At 38.7% G+C, this 17,760-nt stretch overlaps 1 protein-coding gene across 7 annotated transcripts in view; it reads left to right on the top strand.

The window, feature by feature from the left end:
- LOC148949448 (actin-binding LIM protein 1-like) overlaps window positions 1-17,760 on the top strand; it is a 150,961-nt gene that overhangs the window by 86,668 nt on the left and 46,533 nt on the right. For all 7 annotated transcript variants that reach the window (XR_016142134.1, XM_089093480.1, XM_089093479.1 and 4 more), the window contains exons 5-6: window positions 1,749-1,875; window positions 17,146-17,330. Coding sequence is in view for 6 of the 7 variants with exons in the window: in XM_089093480.1 (XP_088949606.1) it covers window positions 1,749-1,875; window positions 17,146-17,330 (312 nt within the window). In the remaining variant the exon portion in view is untranslated. The remainder of the gene's footprint in view (window positions 1-1,748; window positions 1,876-17,145; window positions 17,331-17,760) is intronic.

Genomic DNA, 17,760 nt, shown 5'->3' with positions numbered 1-17,760 from the left:
GTGCTGCTACTGCTAGCAACTCACTCCACCACCAAGTACAGCCACAAGAGGCCAACACCGCTCCACACGCTCTTTCTCCAGGCCAATCTATTCAAACCTTGGCAGATCCTTTAAATCCTTCTTCTGTACCCTTTCTTAAAATCTTCTTCTACCCCATTTGGGGATGTCTTGCTTTTCGTTTTGCCCCAGATGGATGGCCAAAAAGTGCATTTTTGACAATCTGTCATCCGTAAAACGTTGCTAATTCGTCTTAGCCTTTCCTTTATTGTAGCCCTAGAAAGCGGGATCGATCCAAAGTTTTCTTACAGCTTGGAGTTAGATATACAATCGGTCAAATATCAGAGGGGTCAAATTAGTCGCCCTCTGACTAGACTATTCTACTTTTTACATCATCACTATGTTCACCATCTTTACTAATGATACCACCCAGCTAAGTGAAACTATCCTCTTGATCGATTTTCTCTTTACCTAACATCACATCTTCAACCTCATTTATTCCTAATCTAAGTTACTTAGTCTTCTTAAAATTAATTTTTGAACCTATTCTTGTGCCCTGAGTTCTGAAAACCTCTAGAGTTTTGTTAATTTCTTTAACATTTTTGTCTAAGTCTGAACAGAAAGTTTAACTCTTCTTCTCAGTTTCAAGACCCCTGTGTCAGGGAAAAAGTTATGGATTTTCATTTGTCACCACAGTAACCGAGGTACAGACCTTACCAAATCACTGCAAAAAAAGGACAATTGCGAAAGCCGTAGTGTCGCTCTGCAATACAAATATTTAGCGTATAATATCGACTTTGTCTTGAAAATTAATTAACAAAAAAACTTAACCCCAAAAAAAGAAAAGTCAGGGTCCGTCTCAAAGCCTAAAACGAGCAGAACTATTCGGGTAATGTTTATATTAACGGACTATTCAGGTAGCTAAGAAACAAACTTACCTCCATAGTCAGAATTGCATCCAAATTTAAATTCATTTTCGTCGGAAATGAACTTTACGCCCACCCCTATATACACCAATTCAGGGTATATAACAATTCAGGGTAATTCAGGCACAGTAGGGGGAGAGGAGGGTAAAGTTCATTTCTGACGCAAATGTCAAATTTGGATTCAGGATGTGATTCTGTTTTTAGAGGTAAGTTTAAACTGTACCCCCCCCCCCTAATGTGCAAATATATACCCTGAGTTGGTAGGCTATATATAGGAGTGGGAGTAAAGTCCATTTCCGACACAAATGCATGTTAAATTTTGGATTCAGGATACAATTCTGACTATAGAGTTAAGTTTATTTCTTAGCTATCTGAATAGTCCGTTAATATAAACCGTACCCAAATATTCCTGGGTTATTTCAAACCACAGTTTATATATTTATCTAATTCTATAAACTGTGTTTCAAACTGTAAACGAATAGAAATCAAGGGCGGATCCAGGATTTTTTTCGGGGGGGGGATTACTAATTTTTGACTCAGTTGTCAGTTAATTTTACTGATTTTTACCTAGGTTTTACTAATTTTCGACTTATTTTTGACTCGGTCAAAAATTTCGGGGGGGGGGTTCAAACCGGGTAACCCCCCCGCTCCCCCCGGGATACGGCCTTGATAGAAATTGTATGAATAAATGAATGAATCATAAAATGAACAGAAATTAAAATGGATAATAATATCAAACATAAAAATAATAAATACTACTATGGATAAATAGATGAAACCTGAAACGAACGGCCCTTGCTTACTTTTTAATTGCCTTTATTGCAGTGTGTGCTGGTTGTAAAGATGAACTAAAAGAAGGCCAAGCTTTGATAGCTCTGGACAAGCAGTGGCATATTTGGTGCTTTAAATGTAATTCATGCGGTGCACTGCTTCATGGTGAATATATGGGCAAGTAAGTAATTATTGTCTTCGTATTTTAGCCTATTTTATATTCAGTTTACGTATATTTATATTCATTGTGTAGTATCCTGCTATTAATTTTAGTGGCTATTATTATATAGGCTTTTATGGCTATTGTTTATATTAATTGCTTGGAATTCTAGTAGACCAAATAGTGGTGTAAAATTGATGCTGGAAACAGCTCTTTAAAAATGGTTTTCTAATTGCTACAAAAAAGGTTTTTATATAATATGGAATTTATGTATCTTCCCAAAACATGTTCAAGTTCCATTTACTCCTTGCATAAGGTCAGATTTTAATCCTCTAATGGCCTGTCATATTGTTTGGAATAAGTTCCCTGAATCAGCTCGAGGGTGCCACTTATTCAATTTGTTTAAAAAAATTGTTAAAAATTCTTTGGCTTCGTAGAAGTTATTTTTATTTATGTTTTTATTTTTTATTAATTTTTTTTGAGTCTTTAATCTAATTAATTAATTTAGTTTATTTATTCTATTTTTTCTATAGTTTTCATTTCATCTATATTTTCTTTTCTTCTCCTTCGTATGTGAGTAAGTGATCATTTTAAATTTTATTTTGCTTTTCATCTCTGAGTAAGCAACTCATTTGTCTTCCCCCTTTGTACAGGCCAATGAGCCTTTGGGGGAATAATAACATGTAATATTAGGGGCGTTTTTTAACTCATTAATTTGCTAAGATCTTACATCTTTTGTCAGAAAACGCTTAAAAGTGAAATGTTTGAATAAACATATTACATCTTTGGTCGTTTTTTTGCAAAACTCTTTCATCATTCTGCTCTGATAAGCGGTCTGAGAACAATGATGAGTAGATCATCAAAGTTCTCTCATCATTGTTCTGTATGGAAGAATAGGGGATAAAAAGGGTGATGTTTAGAATTTGGATATAAAGCAAATACGTGCAATTAGTTATGTCAAATAATCTGCAGGTAGAGGAATTAGAATATTTTTTGGTCGTTATTTCTGGACTTCTGTCACTTTTTTTGTAATAGGCTAAATACAACTCTCAATATGCATTCAAGGGACGAAGAACCACGCCATGATTCTTAAGAGCATAAAAATCCTTTGAAAAATATCAGATATGCCCAAGGCCGTATCTCGGATTTTTGTTTGAAGGGGGGGGGGGGTTACAAAAACAAAACTTGAAAAAAACGTATCAAAATTTTATTTATAGGTATTTTTATTACTTTTTAAGTCGGACAAAAATTTTGGGAGAGGGGGCTCAAACCCCTCACCCTAGATACGGTCTTGGATATACCCTATCGTTCTCTCTGTGAGGGTAGCCTCTTACTCCATGATGTAAGATGACATGACTTGGTTTTTGATGCAAACTCAACTCAACTGAACTGAGACTTGTCATTTTTTTGGTAGTATGATATTCATTTGTTATAACAAATTTTAAAATATCATTTTTTTAACTAATCGAAAAAATAGACATAGAATAATGGGAAGCATTTATACAGAAGAAATTGAGTTTAGTTAGTATTCTAAAACTTCGCATTAAAGTTTTATGTTCAAAAACATGTTTTGTGTTCGTTTGCAGGCACAGTTCAAAGCATATTGAATTAGATTGAAGTGAATTTATATTGAGTTGAATCGGATTTTAGGATATACTTCACAATCATTCATAGTCAAAATGCACAGCCATGTATAGTCAAAGTGGATCGTGAAATCGTTTAAAAATTCTAATATTGTTTCATCTTTTTTTCTGACGCTGCAATCATGGAGTTTATTTTCAGAGTATATTTTCTATATTGAATCTCTTTATTATGTGAGAATAGCCCTGAATTAATGTGGAACCGTGGTCATCAATTTGTGTTTTATTTACTTTCTCATTCAGTTGCCTTTGTGTGTTGACATTTTCCCAATTATGCCATTACTCTCATTCTCAATATAACACTTTCGCTTATTATTTTATTAGTCGTCTTCTCAATACCTTTCTTACTAAGTAAGAAAGGCTTTCTTAGAGTGAGGAAGTCTTTCACTCTTAGCTTTTTTTGATATTGTGCTTTTTCTGTGGTAAATCTTTCAGGAATTTGGATGTCTTGTAACTGTTCACTTTTATTAGTATTCAATTTTTATTGTTTTATGGACGTCTTCCTTGTTTAATCCGAGTGACTTACCTTTCGTCTAGCATATTTGGTAGACACTTGGATTCGAAATATTATTGATGATCTGACCCAAGACCTAAATATTTTGCGCTTTTGAGTTTGTTATCTTCTACCCCCTAGTGAGATTACCCTCAATAATTATGCACATAATATTTCAAAAAGTTTTATTGTTTCTCTTCATATGGAATTTAAATTGAGTGATGGCCTTTGATTTTGCTGTATGAAAATAGTTGTTTTCGGCTATGCACTTCGTCTTTGGCGTGACTAATCAGTAATTTTAAATGGAAGTTTTCGTTTTAATGGATAGATTAGACAAAGTTTTCACTTATTGGAGTGGAACAAATAGTTGTTCAATGGTTTTCCCCGGCTTTTTAGCTTGTTCTGATGGATTTTGTTAACTATTAATGAGTTTATTAAATTTTTATCACTTGTTACATTGTTGATTTTAATGCTGCCATGCTAAGTTAAAAATGTATATCTAATTTTTTATATCTTTTTCATCTTTGAAGCGCCAAGAAGTCAAGTGTCGATTATTTTTGGATAGGTAATCAGCACCTTTTTCTCACTTAGAAATACCAACAAAATAATCCTAAGTGAATATGGTATATCTGTGGATTTCTCAAAAACTAGATGAATTAGTTGAGAGAGGCCAACTTACAGGTAAAAAATTACAGGTAGAAAATTCTGCTTGGGCAGTACTTAAAAACTGAATGTTAAAAATTCTTGTGTTATGTCTTTTCTCATGGTTATTAGTAGGAATTTTTGCGTATGCTAAGAATAAATGTTTGATGGTCAAAAAGAAGATTACGAGGAAAGAGTTACAAAAAATAAATAAAATGATCTCATTATTCGGCTGGAACCACCCCAATAATGAAGTTCAGAGACCGCACTGGCTATAAATGAAATTTAGCAAAACAGCGAAAAACGCAAAAAAAGATAAACAAGAAACCAAAACAAAAGTGCTTTGACAAAGCAGATATTGAAAGAGGTGATAAAAGACAAAGCAAATATTTCGGCAGGGACCTTCGCCAAGCCGTTCTCAGCGCTCAAAAGGGGAAAAAGTACTTGACTTTTGAAGTAAACTGTATCGAGATAAGGGTGTGACTGAAACAAAATCCAGGCTGAAACAAATGAAAGGCCATTCAAAAATTAGATTGGGCAGGAATTTCTTGCCTAGTGATTAATGCAGCCCATATACTGATTTGTGTTAATTAAAAAAACTGTTTTTTTCTGCTGAAAGGGAGGAGCAACATCAAAACCTAACGCAATCAGAAATTATCTCGTATATATAGAAAGGGTGATCGTATAAACTTCGGAGGGGGCTCATTGGATTGCTAATCAGAAGTTCTAGTGCCCTTTTTAAGATTCAGAGTTATGGGAGGGTTGGATGCCCCCCCCCTACACCTCGTATTTTCCCGAAATGCATCTGATAGAAATTTTGAGATGGGTATTTGTTGTCGTAGAAACTTCGAAAAGGGCTCATTCGATTGGGAATTGAAAGGGTTAGTGCCCTTTTTAATAGTCGAAAGTGATTTGAGTGTAACTAACCCCCCTCCCACGTCCACCATTTCCCCAAACACATCCAATCAAAATTCTGAGATACCCATTTTGTTCTTGACTTGACTTGGCTTAAGTCCCGTCCGTCCTTGACGGTCATCTTGGGGGCTCTTTCTTCGTAATGGCGTGGATGTGCCTTCTGTATGCTTCGCGGTCTTCTGCTAGGCGAAGAAGGTCCGAGAGGCGGTGAGGTGCGAAGATTTCCTTCCATCTCTTTGGGGACGACCAAAAGAACCGTGAATTTGGCCTTCGAAGGTGATTTTCGGGAGACGGGCTGACTCATCCGTTGTACGTGACCAAGCGATCGAAGTTGCTGGAGCTGGATCTTCATGATAATTGTTTGTTTTATTTTAAGGCACTCGAGAAGTTCGACGTTTGAGATTCTATCAAGGTTAGTGATCCCGACGATGCGGCGGAGGCACTTAGTTTCAAATGTTGCGAGTCGACGATTTCCATCCACCTTCAGCGTCCATGTTTCACATGAGTAGATTGCGATGGGGATGATCTGGGTATCGACAAGTCGTGTCCTAAGCCGCAGAGACAAGTCCTTGCTTCGCCATATGGGCATAAGGGCTTTGAAACTGGAACTCACGAGGGCGAGACGTCTTTTAATGTCTTTTGAGTGACTGTTGTCACTGGTGATCAAACTACTGAGGTAAGGGAATTCGTCGACCCACTGGATACTCTCTCTATTAAGTTTCGGGTCTGGCTTATCTGTATCCTGCGGCTTTCGTGAGCAACACATAGCCTTCGTTTTTGATGCATTTACGATCATTCCAAAAGAACTAGTGGCTTCGAGGACGTCGTTAACAACGGTTTATCTGTCTGAACACCCCCTATATATGCGCCGCAAGTTGTTTCCACCAGTGATAAGACTGCTGTGAGGAAGAGGTTAAACAGCTCTGGAGACCACAGGCATCCTTGAAGGACACCTGCGGACCTCTGGAAACTGTCAGTGAGACCTTCACTAGTCATGACGCGACTCCCAAATTTGGAGTACATATCTTTGATAAGGTCGACTAGGTTTCGTGGGATTCCGTAATGGAAGAGGATATGCCATAGGCCATTTCTCCAAATAAGGGCAAATGCTTGCCTAAAGTCGATGAAGAGCTGATACAGGTCGCAACTGAATTCCAGATATTTCTCTAAAATCTGGCGCACTGTGAAAATTTGGTCAACGGTCGATCTCCCAGGGCGAAAACCGGTTTGGTATTCTTGGATGACTAAGATTGACACGGCTCTGTTCCGTTGAAGTATAATTCGGGTGAAGATTTTGGCAGTTTGACTTGTTAGGCTAATAGGACGGTAATTATCACATATCGCCTTTGACCCCTTCTTGCGTAGCAGAATAATTGTGGCTTTGCACCAAGAATTCGGCAAATGACCCTCTTGCCAGGCAGCGGATACGATCTTGTGGAAAAGATCTATATGTGGTTCACACCGGACTTTCAGCAGTTCTGCCTGTATTCCGTCCGGGCCAGGGGCCTTGTTAGTCTTCAGCGCTTGAATGGCGTCTTCGACCTCAGAACGGACAGGAGGGGGGCTTGGGTCTGAGACAGTAACGGGAAACAGGTCCAGGACAGCAGGGTTTGGAAGAATATCAGGATTAAGCTTTTCTTTGAAATGCTCTATCCATCTCGATCGGATACCTTCTTTGCTTTGTATCTTGGAGCCCTTTTTATCTAGCGGTGCACAAGAACTGAGACTTCTCTTGCTTCCTAGCTCGCGAACTCTCTTATACATAAAATGTGAGTTGCCTTTCTTAAAATCAGACTCACACTGTTCTCATTTGTCTTTTATGTAGGTGCGATGGGCTCTACGGGCGGCTTTTTTTACAGCACGTTTCAACTGCTTACATCTGTCCCTGCTCTCTCTTTCTGACCTGTTAATGTGTTTTCGTTTTTCAGCACATAATAAAGTAATTTCGTCGGTTATCAAAGGCTTTTTTATCATCCTTTTTGGTTCCTAGAGCGGAAATCGCTACGTCGTTGATCATCTTAGAGAAGTGTGTGACCAGTTTATCGATATCCTCTTTAGATAGAGTTATATGAATATCCGAAAGAAGGTCCATATTTGAGTAGACAGTTCCTCAATGTAAGTCTGGCTGGTTCGAGGGTCTTTGAGAGGATGTGTGTTGAAACGATCGGGTCTCTTGTTCAGCTTTGCGGAAAATTTCAGGCGTATCTTCAGTGCAGACAGGACCAGAGAATGGTCGCTGTCGAAATCGCAACGTGCGAGGGTGACAGTATCTAGCACAGACGATTTCCACCGCCTAGAGACGAGCACTTAATGAATAAAATTATGGGTTTTTCCATCTGGCGAGGTCCATGTCGCCTTACAATGTTCTCTGTGTTTAAAGAGAGTATTGGTAATGGCCAGATCGCTGTCTGCAGAATTGAATGAGGCATTCTCCCCTCTTGCTAAGTCGTCCAAGGCCAAATTTACCCATAACATCTTCGTTTCCAGCAGAAGCGTTACCAACAATAGCATTGAAGTCGCCAATGACAACAATAAGGTCTTTTTTGGGAACTGCGTCAACTAGGCTTTGCAGTTGAAGGTAGAAATTGTCAGACTCTTCATCTGGTTTGCTACAGTCAGGAGCGTCGACTTGTATGATCGTGATGTTGATCGGTGATCCTTTCATTCGTATCATAATCAGCTGTTCTGACACAGGCGTTACCGAAATCAGGGATATTCTTGCTTTACTCGACATCAAAAAGCCAACACCTTGGCGATAGACGCCATCGGTTCCTCCAGATACTATCAGACTAGTGTTGCCGATCCTTTCTTGGCCAGTGGTAGGGAGGTGTGTTTCTGAGAGTCCCACAATTTCCCATTTATATTGGTTTCGTTCATTTAGGACGAGGTCTATTTTGCCTTGTTTAGCAAGCGTCCTAACGTTCAGGGTTCCAATAGATAAAATCAATTTAGGGGAAAGCATAGCCTCCGGATCGGAGTTTTCAATGTTGTTAAAGGGTCTCCATTCGCGAGGTTCTCTGTCGTCAGATCGTCGGTTGCCCCGGACGAGGTAGCTATAATCTCATGGCCTTCGTCGGTTGCCCCGGACGTGGTAGTATTGGTTCTCGTTCTTGATCGTTTGTATTTTATAATTTTTAATAAGAAAGAAGTTTTCTTGGCTAATTTCAGGACGGCGGTAAGCCATTCCTCGTCATTCCTAGCAGGGGCCGGCTATATCTACTACCAATAATGCGCCCTTCTGGTGTCCTGCATCACATGTAATTTTCCCATTGCTGGGAGAAGGTTTGTGACTGGCGGGACGTATCCATACGCCGATGGGCCGTGCCCAATGCACATCAAGGGCGCCTTCCACCTCCTCCACCTGAATGTATGGCCCCCAGACTTGGGTGCTCCAGCTATATTTCAGGACCTCCAGAGACCGGCTCCCCCCTTGTTCCGCGTCTCCCTACCAGGAGATGCCCTGCATATATACAGGACGTTCCTCTATCCGCCACCTGGGGACGCGCTGAGTGGCCTGGGGGAGGCCCCTACTGAGAAGGTACTCAGTAGGTACAACATTTTGTTCAACGTAGTTGCAACTTAGTTGAAAGGTCCGGAAATTATGTCTTTGAGTTTGCCCCCCCCAAAGCCCTCAGGGCAAGGGTTTTAAGTTATCTGATAGAAATTTTGAGATGGCCATTTGTTGTCTTAGAAACTTCGAAAAGAGCTCATTCGATTGGAAATTGAAAGGGCTAATGTACTTTCAATCTTTCAAGTGCTCTTTCGTCTCCCTACCAGGAGATGCCCTGCATATATACAGGACGTTGCCCTATCCGCCACCTGGAGACGCGCTGATTGGCCTGGGAGAGGCCCCTACTGAGAAGGTAATCAGTAGGTACAACATTTTGTTCAACGTAGTTGCAACTTAGTTGAAAGGTCCGGAAATTATGTCTTTGAGTTTGAGCCTCCCCCCCCGCACAGCCCTCAGGGCAAGGGTTTTAAGTTATCTGATAGAAATTTTGAGATGGCCATTTGTTGTCGTAGAAACTTCGAAAAGAGCTCATTCGATTGGAAATTGAGAGGGCTAGTGCCCTTTTCATAGGCAGCACAATCGCGCTGCCTAAGTAAAGAGCGATTTCCCCACAACCCTCAGGGCAAAGTTTGTAAGTTATGCCCTGGGGGCATATAAGGTATATATAGAAAGGGTGATCGTATAAATTCGGAGGGGGCTCATTGGATTGGTAATCACAAGTTCTGTGCCCTATTTAAGATTCAGAGTGATTAGAGGGTGGATACCCCCCCCCCCACACACACACTTACACCTTATATTTTCCCGAAATGTATCTAATAGAAATTTTGAAATGACCATTTGTTGTTGTAGAAACTTCGAAAAGTGTTCATTTGATTTGAAATTGAAAGGGCTAGTGCCCTTTTTAATAGTCGAATGTGATTGTAGGGCAACTAACCCTCTTCCCACGCCCACCATTTCCCCAACAACATCCAATCAAAATTTCAAGATATCTATTTTTTTCAACGTAGTTGAAAGGTCTGGAAATTATGTATTTGAGGATGACAACCCGCCCCCCCCCCAAAAAAAAAGCCCTCAGGGCAAGCGTTCTGAGTTATGCCAGGGACATATAAGGTTTATATAGAAAAGGTGATCGTATAAATTTTGTAGGAGGCTCATTGGATTGGTAATCAGAAGTTCTAGTGCTTTTTATAAGATTCAGAGTGATCGGAGGGTGGATAACCCCCCCCCCCACACCTCGAATTTTCCCGAAATGCATGTGATAGATATTTTGAGATGGCGATTTGTTGTCGTTAAAACTTCGAAAAAGGCTCATTCGATTGGAAATTGAACTGGATAATGGCCCTTTTAATAGTGGAAAATGATTGGAGGGCAACTAACCCCCCTCCCACGCCCACCATTTCCCCAAATGCATCCATTAAAAATTTCGAGATAGCCATTTTGTTCAGCGTAGTTGTAAGGTCCGGAAATTGTCTTTGAGGATGATACCCCCCCCCCACCCCCACAGCCCTCAGGGCTATGGTTGTAAGTTATGTCTTTGGGGCATGTAAGGTTTTTATAGAAATGGTGGTCGTATAAACTTCGGAGGGGGCTCATTGGATTGGTAATCAGAAGATCTAGTACCTCTTATAAAATATAAGGTATATATAGGTACATATAAGGTATATATAGAAAGGGTGATCGTATAAATTCGGAGGGGGCTCATTGGATTGGTAATCAGACGTTCTAGTGCCCTATTTAAGATTCAGAGTGATCAGAGGGTGGATACCCCCTCACACACTTACACCTTATATTTTCCCGAAATGTATCTAATAGAAATTTTGAAATGACCATTTGTTGTTGTAGAAACTTCGAAAAGGGCTCATTTGATTTGAAATTGAAAGGGCTAGTGCCCATTTTAATAGTCGAAAGTGATTGGAGTGCAACCAACCCCTCCTCCCACGCCCACCATTTCCCCAACAACATCCAATCAAAATTTCAAGATATCTATTTTTTTCAACGTAGTTGAAAGGTCTGGAAATTTTGTATTTGAGGATGACAACCCCCCCCCCCCCCCAAAGCCCTCAGGACAAGGGTTCTGAGTTATGCCAGGGGCATATAAGGTTTATATAGAAAAGGTGATCGCATAAATTTTGTAGGAGGCTCATTGGATTGGTAATCAGAAGGTCTAGGACTATTTATAAGATTCAGAGTGATCGGAGGGTGGATAACCCCCCCCCCCCACACCTCGTATTTTCCCAAAATGCATCTGATGGAAATTTTGAGATGGCGATTTGTTGTCGTTAAAACTTCGAAAAAGGCTCATTCGATTGGAAATTGAACTGGATAATGGCCCTTTTAATAGTGGAAAATGATTGGAGGGCAACTAACCCCCCTCCCACGCCCACCATTTCCCCAAATGCATCCATTAAAAATTTCGAGATAGCCATTTTGTTCAGCGTAGTTGAAAGGTCCGGAAACTGTCTTTGAGGATGATACCCCCCCCCCCACCCCACAGCCCTCAGGGCTATGGTTGTAAGTTATGTCTTTGGGGCATGTAAGGTTTTTATAGAAAGGGTGGTCGTATAAACTTCGGAAGAGGCTCATTGGATTTGAAATCAGAAGTTCTAGTACCTATTATAAAATTCAGAGTGATTGGAGGGTGGATACCCCCCACACCTTGTATTTTCCCGAAATGTATCTAATAAAATTTTGAGATGGCCATCTGTTGTCGTAGAAACTTTGAAGAAGGCTCATTCGATTGGAAACTGAAGGGGCTAGTGCCCCTTTTGAATGTCGAAAAGGATTGGAGGGCAACTAACCTCCTCCCACGCCCACCATTTCCCCAAACACATCCAGTAATTTTTTTAGATAGCCATTTTGTTCAGCGTAGTTAATAGGTCCGGAAATTATGTCTTTTAAGGATGGCCCCTCTCCCCCACAGCCCTCAGGACAAGGGTTATAAGTTATGCCCTGGGGGCATATAAGGTTTTTTATAGAAAGGGTGGTTGTATAAACTTCGGAAAGGCCTCATTGGATTGGTAATCAGAAGTTCTAGTACCCATTTGAAGATTCAAAATAAACGGAGGGTGGATACCCCGACCTCAACACTTTGTTTTTTCCCAAAATATATCTGATAGAAATTTTGAGGTAGCCATTTGTTGTCGTAGAAACTTCAAAAAAGGCTCATTTGATTGGAAATTGAAAGGGCCTGTTTTAACAGTCAAATGTGATTGGAGGGCAACAAGCCCCCCTTCCACTCCCATCAATTCCCAAAACACATCTAATCAAAATTTTTAGATAGCCATTTTGATCAGCTTAGTTGAAGGTCTGGAAATTGTGTCTTTGAGGATGAAAACTCCCCCCCCCCCACCCACAGCCCTCAGCGCAAGAGTTGTAAGTCATGGCATGAGGGCATATAAGGTTTTTCTGTAAAGGGTGGTCGTATATTGGATTGGAAATCAGATGTTCTAATTCTCTTTTTAAGAGTCTAAGTGATCGGGGGAAGCCCCCACCCTATGTTTCATTTTCCACAAATACATCCGATAAAAATTTTGAGATAGCTATTTGTTCAAAAAGAGTCAAAAGATCATATAATAGGGCCTCTGGGGTGGACAGAATCCTCCAGAATCTGGGCGTAAGGGTTGTCGGTTATGCCCCAGGGGCATATGAGGTTTTTATGGAAGGGGTGGTCATCTGAACTTTAGAAGAAAATCATTTGATGTGAAATGTATATTTATAGTTCCCTTTTGAGAGTCAATTATGATGGAGATCAACTAGCCCCCTCCCTGACATCATCTTTTCCCAAAACGCATTCAATTGAAATTGTGAGATGCCCATTTGTTACCAATAGTCCAAAAATCATATAAAAATGTCTTTAGGGTGGACACAATCCCCCAGAGCCTATGGGCATAAGTTTCCCCGGGACATACAAGGTTTTTGTGGAACGGGTAGTCATATAAACTTTGGATCGGATGGAGCTCATTTTTTGGAATTCGGAAGTTTTCGTGCCCTTGTTAAGAGTCAAAAGTGAATCAAAAGTCAAGAGTGAATGGAGGGCAATCAGGACCCCCCCCCCAAGCCTATCATTTCCCAAAAAATATCAGATCGAAATTTTAAGAGAGCTATTTTGTTCAGTATTGTTGAAAAGTCCAGTAATTTTGTCTTTGGGAATGTCACACTCCCCACAGTCCTCAGGATAAGGGCTGTAAATTAAGCAATTCTTTCGTTGTTTACACATAGTATATGTTATTTAGAAAGGTATACATGTTTGAACTTCACTTTCCAAGAAAGCGAAGGGTATTTAGGTGAGCCTTTCAGAGAATGTTGAGGGGAGTGTTGAACTAAATCAAAACACGCTATGTGTATACGGATTGTCAAAAAGGTGCAATTGTAATTTCAGTTCGTTTTTAATTCAACATACAAATAGCAACCCATACTATGGATTCTTATTGAAATTAAATAAAAAAAACAAGTTTTTTTAACTGAAAGTAAGGAACGACGTTAAAACTTAAAACGAACAGAAATTATTCCGTATATGAAGGGGGCTGTCCCCTCCTCAACGCCTCGCTCTTTACGCTAAAGTTTTTTTATTGTTAAAAAAAATAGAGTTGTGAGAAAGTCAAACTTTAACGTAAAGAGCGAGGCGTCGAGGAGTGGACAGCCCCTTCATATACGGAATAATTTCTGTTCGTTTTAAGTTTTAACGTCGTTCCTTACTTTCAGTTAAAAAAACTTGTTTTTTTTATTTAATTTTTGAACGTTTTTGAATTAATGCAGGTTTTGATTTTGGCTCACCGTACATGAATAATTAAAACAAAATTTGCATATTATATTTGGTTAAATGGCTTTCTCGAAACTTGTTTAATTTTATTTACGAACGTTTTTATTAGTAATAAATATACGTAACTTAGAATTAACTTACGTAACGACCTTCTATATTCATAAATTTTTAACATGTATATTAGGGGGTTCGCCCCCTAGTCAATACCCTGCTCTTTAAACTATAGTTCAAATTTTTTTTTTTCCAGTTCTTTAAAAATGACCTCTTAATCACAATCAGTTGATCAGTTGAAAAACTTGTTTTTTTTATATAATTCCTGATCTTTTTCTTTAATAATGCTGGGAAATCCGGCGCCCCCTTCATCGCAATGTCCCTTCCCCCATGACAACTGCCGTCATGGAAAGATCCGTCCCTATAGGGCCCGCCCCGCGCCGGCCCCCCCCGCCCAGAAAAAATCTCCTCTGAAAAAGTCTGTATACTTCCCAATAACCAAAACTATATGTTAACATTGAGTAAAGTTCATAACTTTCAGCCCTCCCCCTGGGGACTTTGGGGGATCAAGTCATCCTAAAAGACATTTTTATCATATTTTCGACCATGCTGAACAAAATGGCTATCTCAAAATTTTGATCGGGTGACTTTGGGAAAAAAATGAGCGTGGGAGGGGGCCTAGTTGCCCTCCATTTTTTTTGGTCACTTTAAAAGGGCACTAGAACTTTTAATTTCCGTTCCAATGAGCCCTCCCACGATATTATAGGACCACTGGGTCGATACTATCACCCCTGGGAAAAAAAAAAAAAAAAAACAAAAAAAAAAAAAAACAAACAAAAAAACACGTATCCGTGATGTTTCTTCTGGCAAAAAATGGATAATTCCACATTTTTGTAGATAGGAGCTTGAAACCTCTACAGTAGGGTTCTCTGATACGGTGAATTTGCTGGTTTGATTTTCATTAAGGTTCTATCACTTTTAGGGGGTCGTTTCTCCTGTTTTCTAAAATAAGCCAAGTTTTCTCAGACGCGTCACTTTTGATGGGTATGACTAAACTTCATGAAACGTATATATTTGAAATCAGAATTAAAATCTGATTCTTCTAATGTTTCTATTGGTATCAAAATCCCGTTTTTTAGAGTTTCGGTTACCATTGAGCCGGGTCGCTCCTTACTTACAGCTCGTTACCACGAACTGTTTGACCAACTGAAAAGCTTGTTTTGAGTTTGACTCTGCTATTCATTGTAATTTCTGTTCGATTTCCGTTTCATCTATTTATAGTAATTGGTGGTAGTTTTACGCTTGGAAGATTATTCGGCTTTATATCTGCTAATTTTTGGCTTAATGGAGCTCTTTACTTTTCTTCGAAAAACTTGTTTTGTGGAAAAAGTTTTTTAAATTAATTTTATGTAAACCATTTACAGTCGGAAACTAAAGTTGCCTCGTCAAAAAGAACTAAATGATCTTGGTGTCCAAAAGCGTGGAGAGCTAAAGCAGAGTCAAAATCGTCATTTTTTACTTCTATGCTTTAGAGGTTTATTTATTGAAAGCTTGTGTTCGTGTAGCTCTGCCAGTGTAAAATTTCCTGCAGAATCACTGTTTATGTCACTGCCAAGAATAGGATCCGTTTTATTCTCCCTAAAAAAAAAAGTTTCAACCTTTAGTTCAATTTTGAATGAGACTGAAAGATTACATTTCAAAAAAAAAAAAAAAAAAAAAAAAAAAAAAAATCAAACTTATCACCGAGTTTAGGGATATAAGGTACTGTTGTAAAATTTTACTTTCCACTTATAGAGTTGACCAATGGGGGATCGGTTCATTGTCATCTTGCTTTGCATTTTTTACTCTTCTATAATTTGTTCAGTAAGTTTAACGGGGTAACCATTATAGAATACAATGTCTTCAATTTAATCAAACGTGTTCGTGACAACGAACTGTACTATTGGGCTGAGTAAGGAGCGACTCGACCCAGTAGTAGCCGAAACTCTGAAAAACGGCATTTCGACAAAAATTGATCAATCAAAAATAATGGGCGTTTCATGCCGATTGCAAATATATAAAATTTATTAAGTTTAATGTTACCCATCAAAAGCTGTTTCGATACAGATTACACCAATAGGCTGCATTTTGTTTTATTTTTTCCTCCCCTTGTTTTGAGTGCGGAGAATGGCTTAGCGAAAGGTTCTTGCCGAAATATCTTCTTAGTCTTTTCGTTGCTTCTTTTCTGCTGGCTGAAAATCCCCCTCATTTTGATTTCTTGTTTATTCTTATATTGTTTTTTTTTTTGTATGTTTTCGTTCTTTTGTGCAACACACCATGAGCAAGTTAGTAAGAAGAAAAAACGAATATTCTCCCATTGAAATATTAGTTCGTTTACTACTTCACCTTGTTTTGACGGACTACAGTCGGCAAAGTTTCTTACAGTCCAGGGTGTATTCGATCATTCTAGAATATACACGAAATACTAATCGCCCTGGGCAAAAAAAGCTGTCTCTCTAAAATTATTATTTATTAACCGTTTTTGCAAAGCATATAATATTCATCATTTTTATAGGTATTCACGTTTACGATTTTGTGTGCATTTGTTTTTTTCTAAAAGGGACTTATGGAAGAACATAAAACATTTGGCCTGATAGTCGAGCTGTTTTGGATTCACAGGGTTGTCTAATATGAATGTAATATATATGACCTTTGACTATAAAGTTATTAGGAGTTTTAGTATTCTTTGCTTTGTTTAACTATTTTAATTGTTATGTTGTATTTTCCATGGATTCTTTGTCCATAAAGAAATTTATATGCGATTAAAAAAAAAATTATGTGTTATGATAAATGTCTTTGAACTTTTAGAAAGTTGAAGTGTATCCAAAAATTTCGTGAATTTGTCTGTCTTTTGATTTTATTCAGTTAAGCAAGTTTTATAGAGAGTTATTAGCACACCTGGCAAGCAGCAGACCGTCAGCTTAGATGCATTTTGCGATAAAACAATCTTCTAAGATTTTTTGGGTACAGAATGGATTGAAGTGAATTTTAATGCAAAGTAAGTCAAATTAGTGATTGAGAAAATATTAATTATTTAATTGTCATTTAGGGCCTTTTTGTCATTCGGAGTCGCAAGTTTTAAACTTGTTATTTAACAAAAGGTCTTATATATATATATATATATAAAAAAAATCAATTGATTAAGATGATAAAAATATTTTTTCTTTTGTGGTCAAAATTTCTACTAAGTGGGGATCCATGTCTTGACTTGTGAAGTGAATAAATGCCTCGATATCAAGCGAGTCTATTGCGTAGTCTTTTGATTGCAATTTCTATATGTAATTTGACAGAATTATTACAGAGATGGACAGCCATATTGTGAGAAGGACTATCAACTTCGTTTTGGAGTCAAATGTGCTTACTGCGACCGTTTCATTTCTGGTAAAGTTCTTCAGGCTGGAGATAACCACCATTTCCACCCTACTTGTGCTCGCTGCTCCAAATGTGGAGATCCTTTTGGTGATGGAGAAGAGATGTATTTGCAAGGTTAGTTCAAGGAGAGAGAAAAACAAAAAATCAAGGCCTACTTCACGATTGCTGGTTTTTAATCCGTCTTTTTGCCTAATTGTGAAAGTTTATTTCAGCAAAACCTGCAGGTTTTGCGTATATTATGGCTAAAAACACATTTCCCATAGATATACCCCTCGTGTTTATGAAAACCAAATTCCTAGTTGTGGATCTAGAAAAACTGAATTATTTTAATATAGGTTGTTTCCCTTTGATGATTCAAATGTTAATTAGCTATGTCAGAAATGGCGGTCATTCAATCTTCCAATATAAAATCTCTGCCAGGCAATGATTGGCTGCGTTAGTCTACCATGTCTCGAAAAGTTTGAAGATTGTCGCTCTATTTTGTGGTTCGAAGACGCAGATAGTCGCCATATCATACGCCGCATTTCTCTGCAAGATATACTAT

The sequence above is a fragment of the Artemia sp. Qi Xiang Cuo genome, chromosome 8, assembly GCF_049724085.1.
Source record: "Artemia sp. Qi Xiang Cuo chromosome 8, ASM4972408v1, whole genome shotgun sequence".
NCBI classification, from domain to species: domain Eukaryota; kingdom Metazoa; phylum Arthropoda; class Branchiopoda; order Anostraca; family Artemiidae; genus Artemia; species Artemia sp. Qi Xiang Cuo.
The sequence above is the reverse complement of the archived record's forward strand: the minus strand, read 5'-3'. Positions and strand labels throughout refer to the sequence as shown.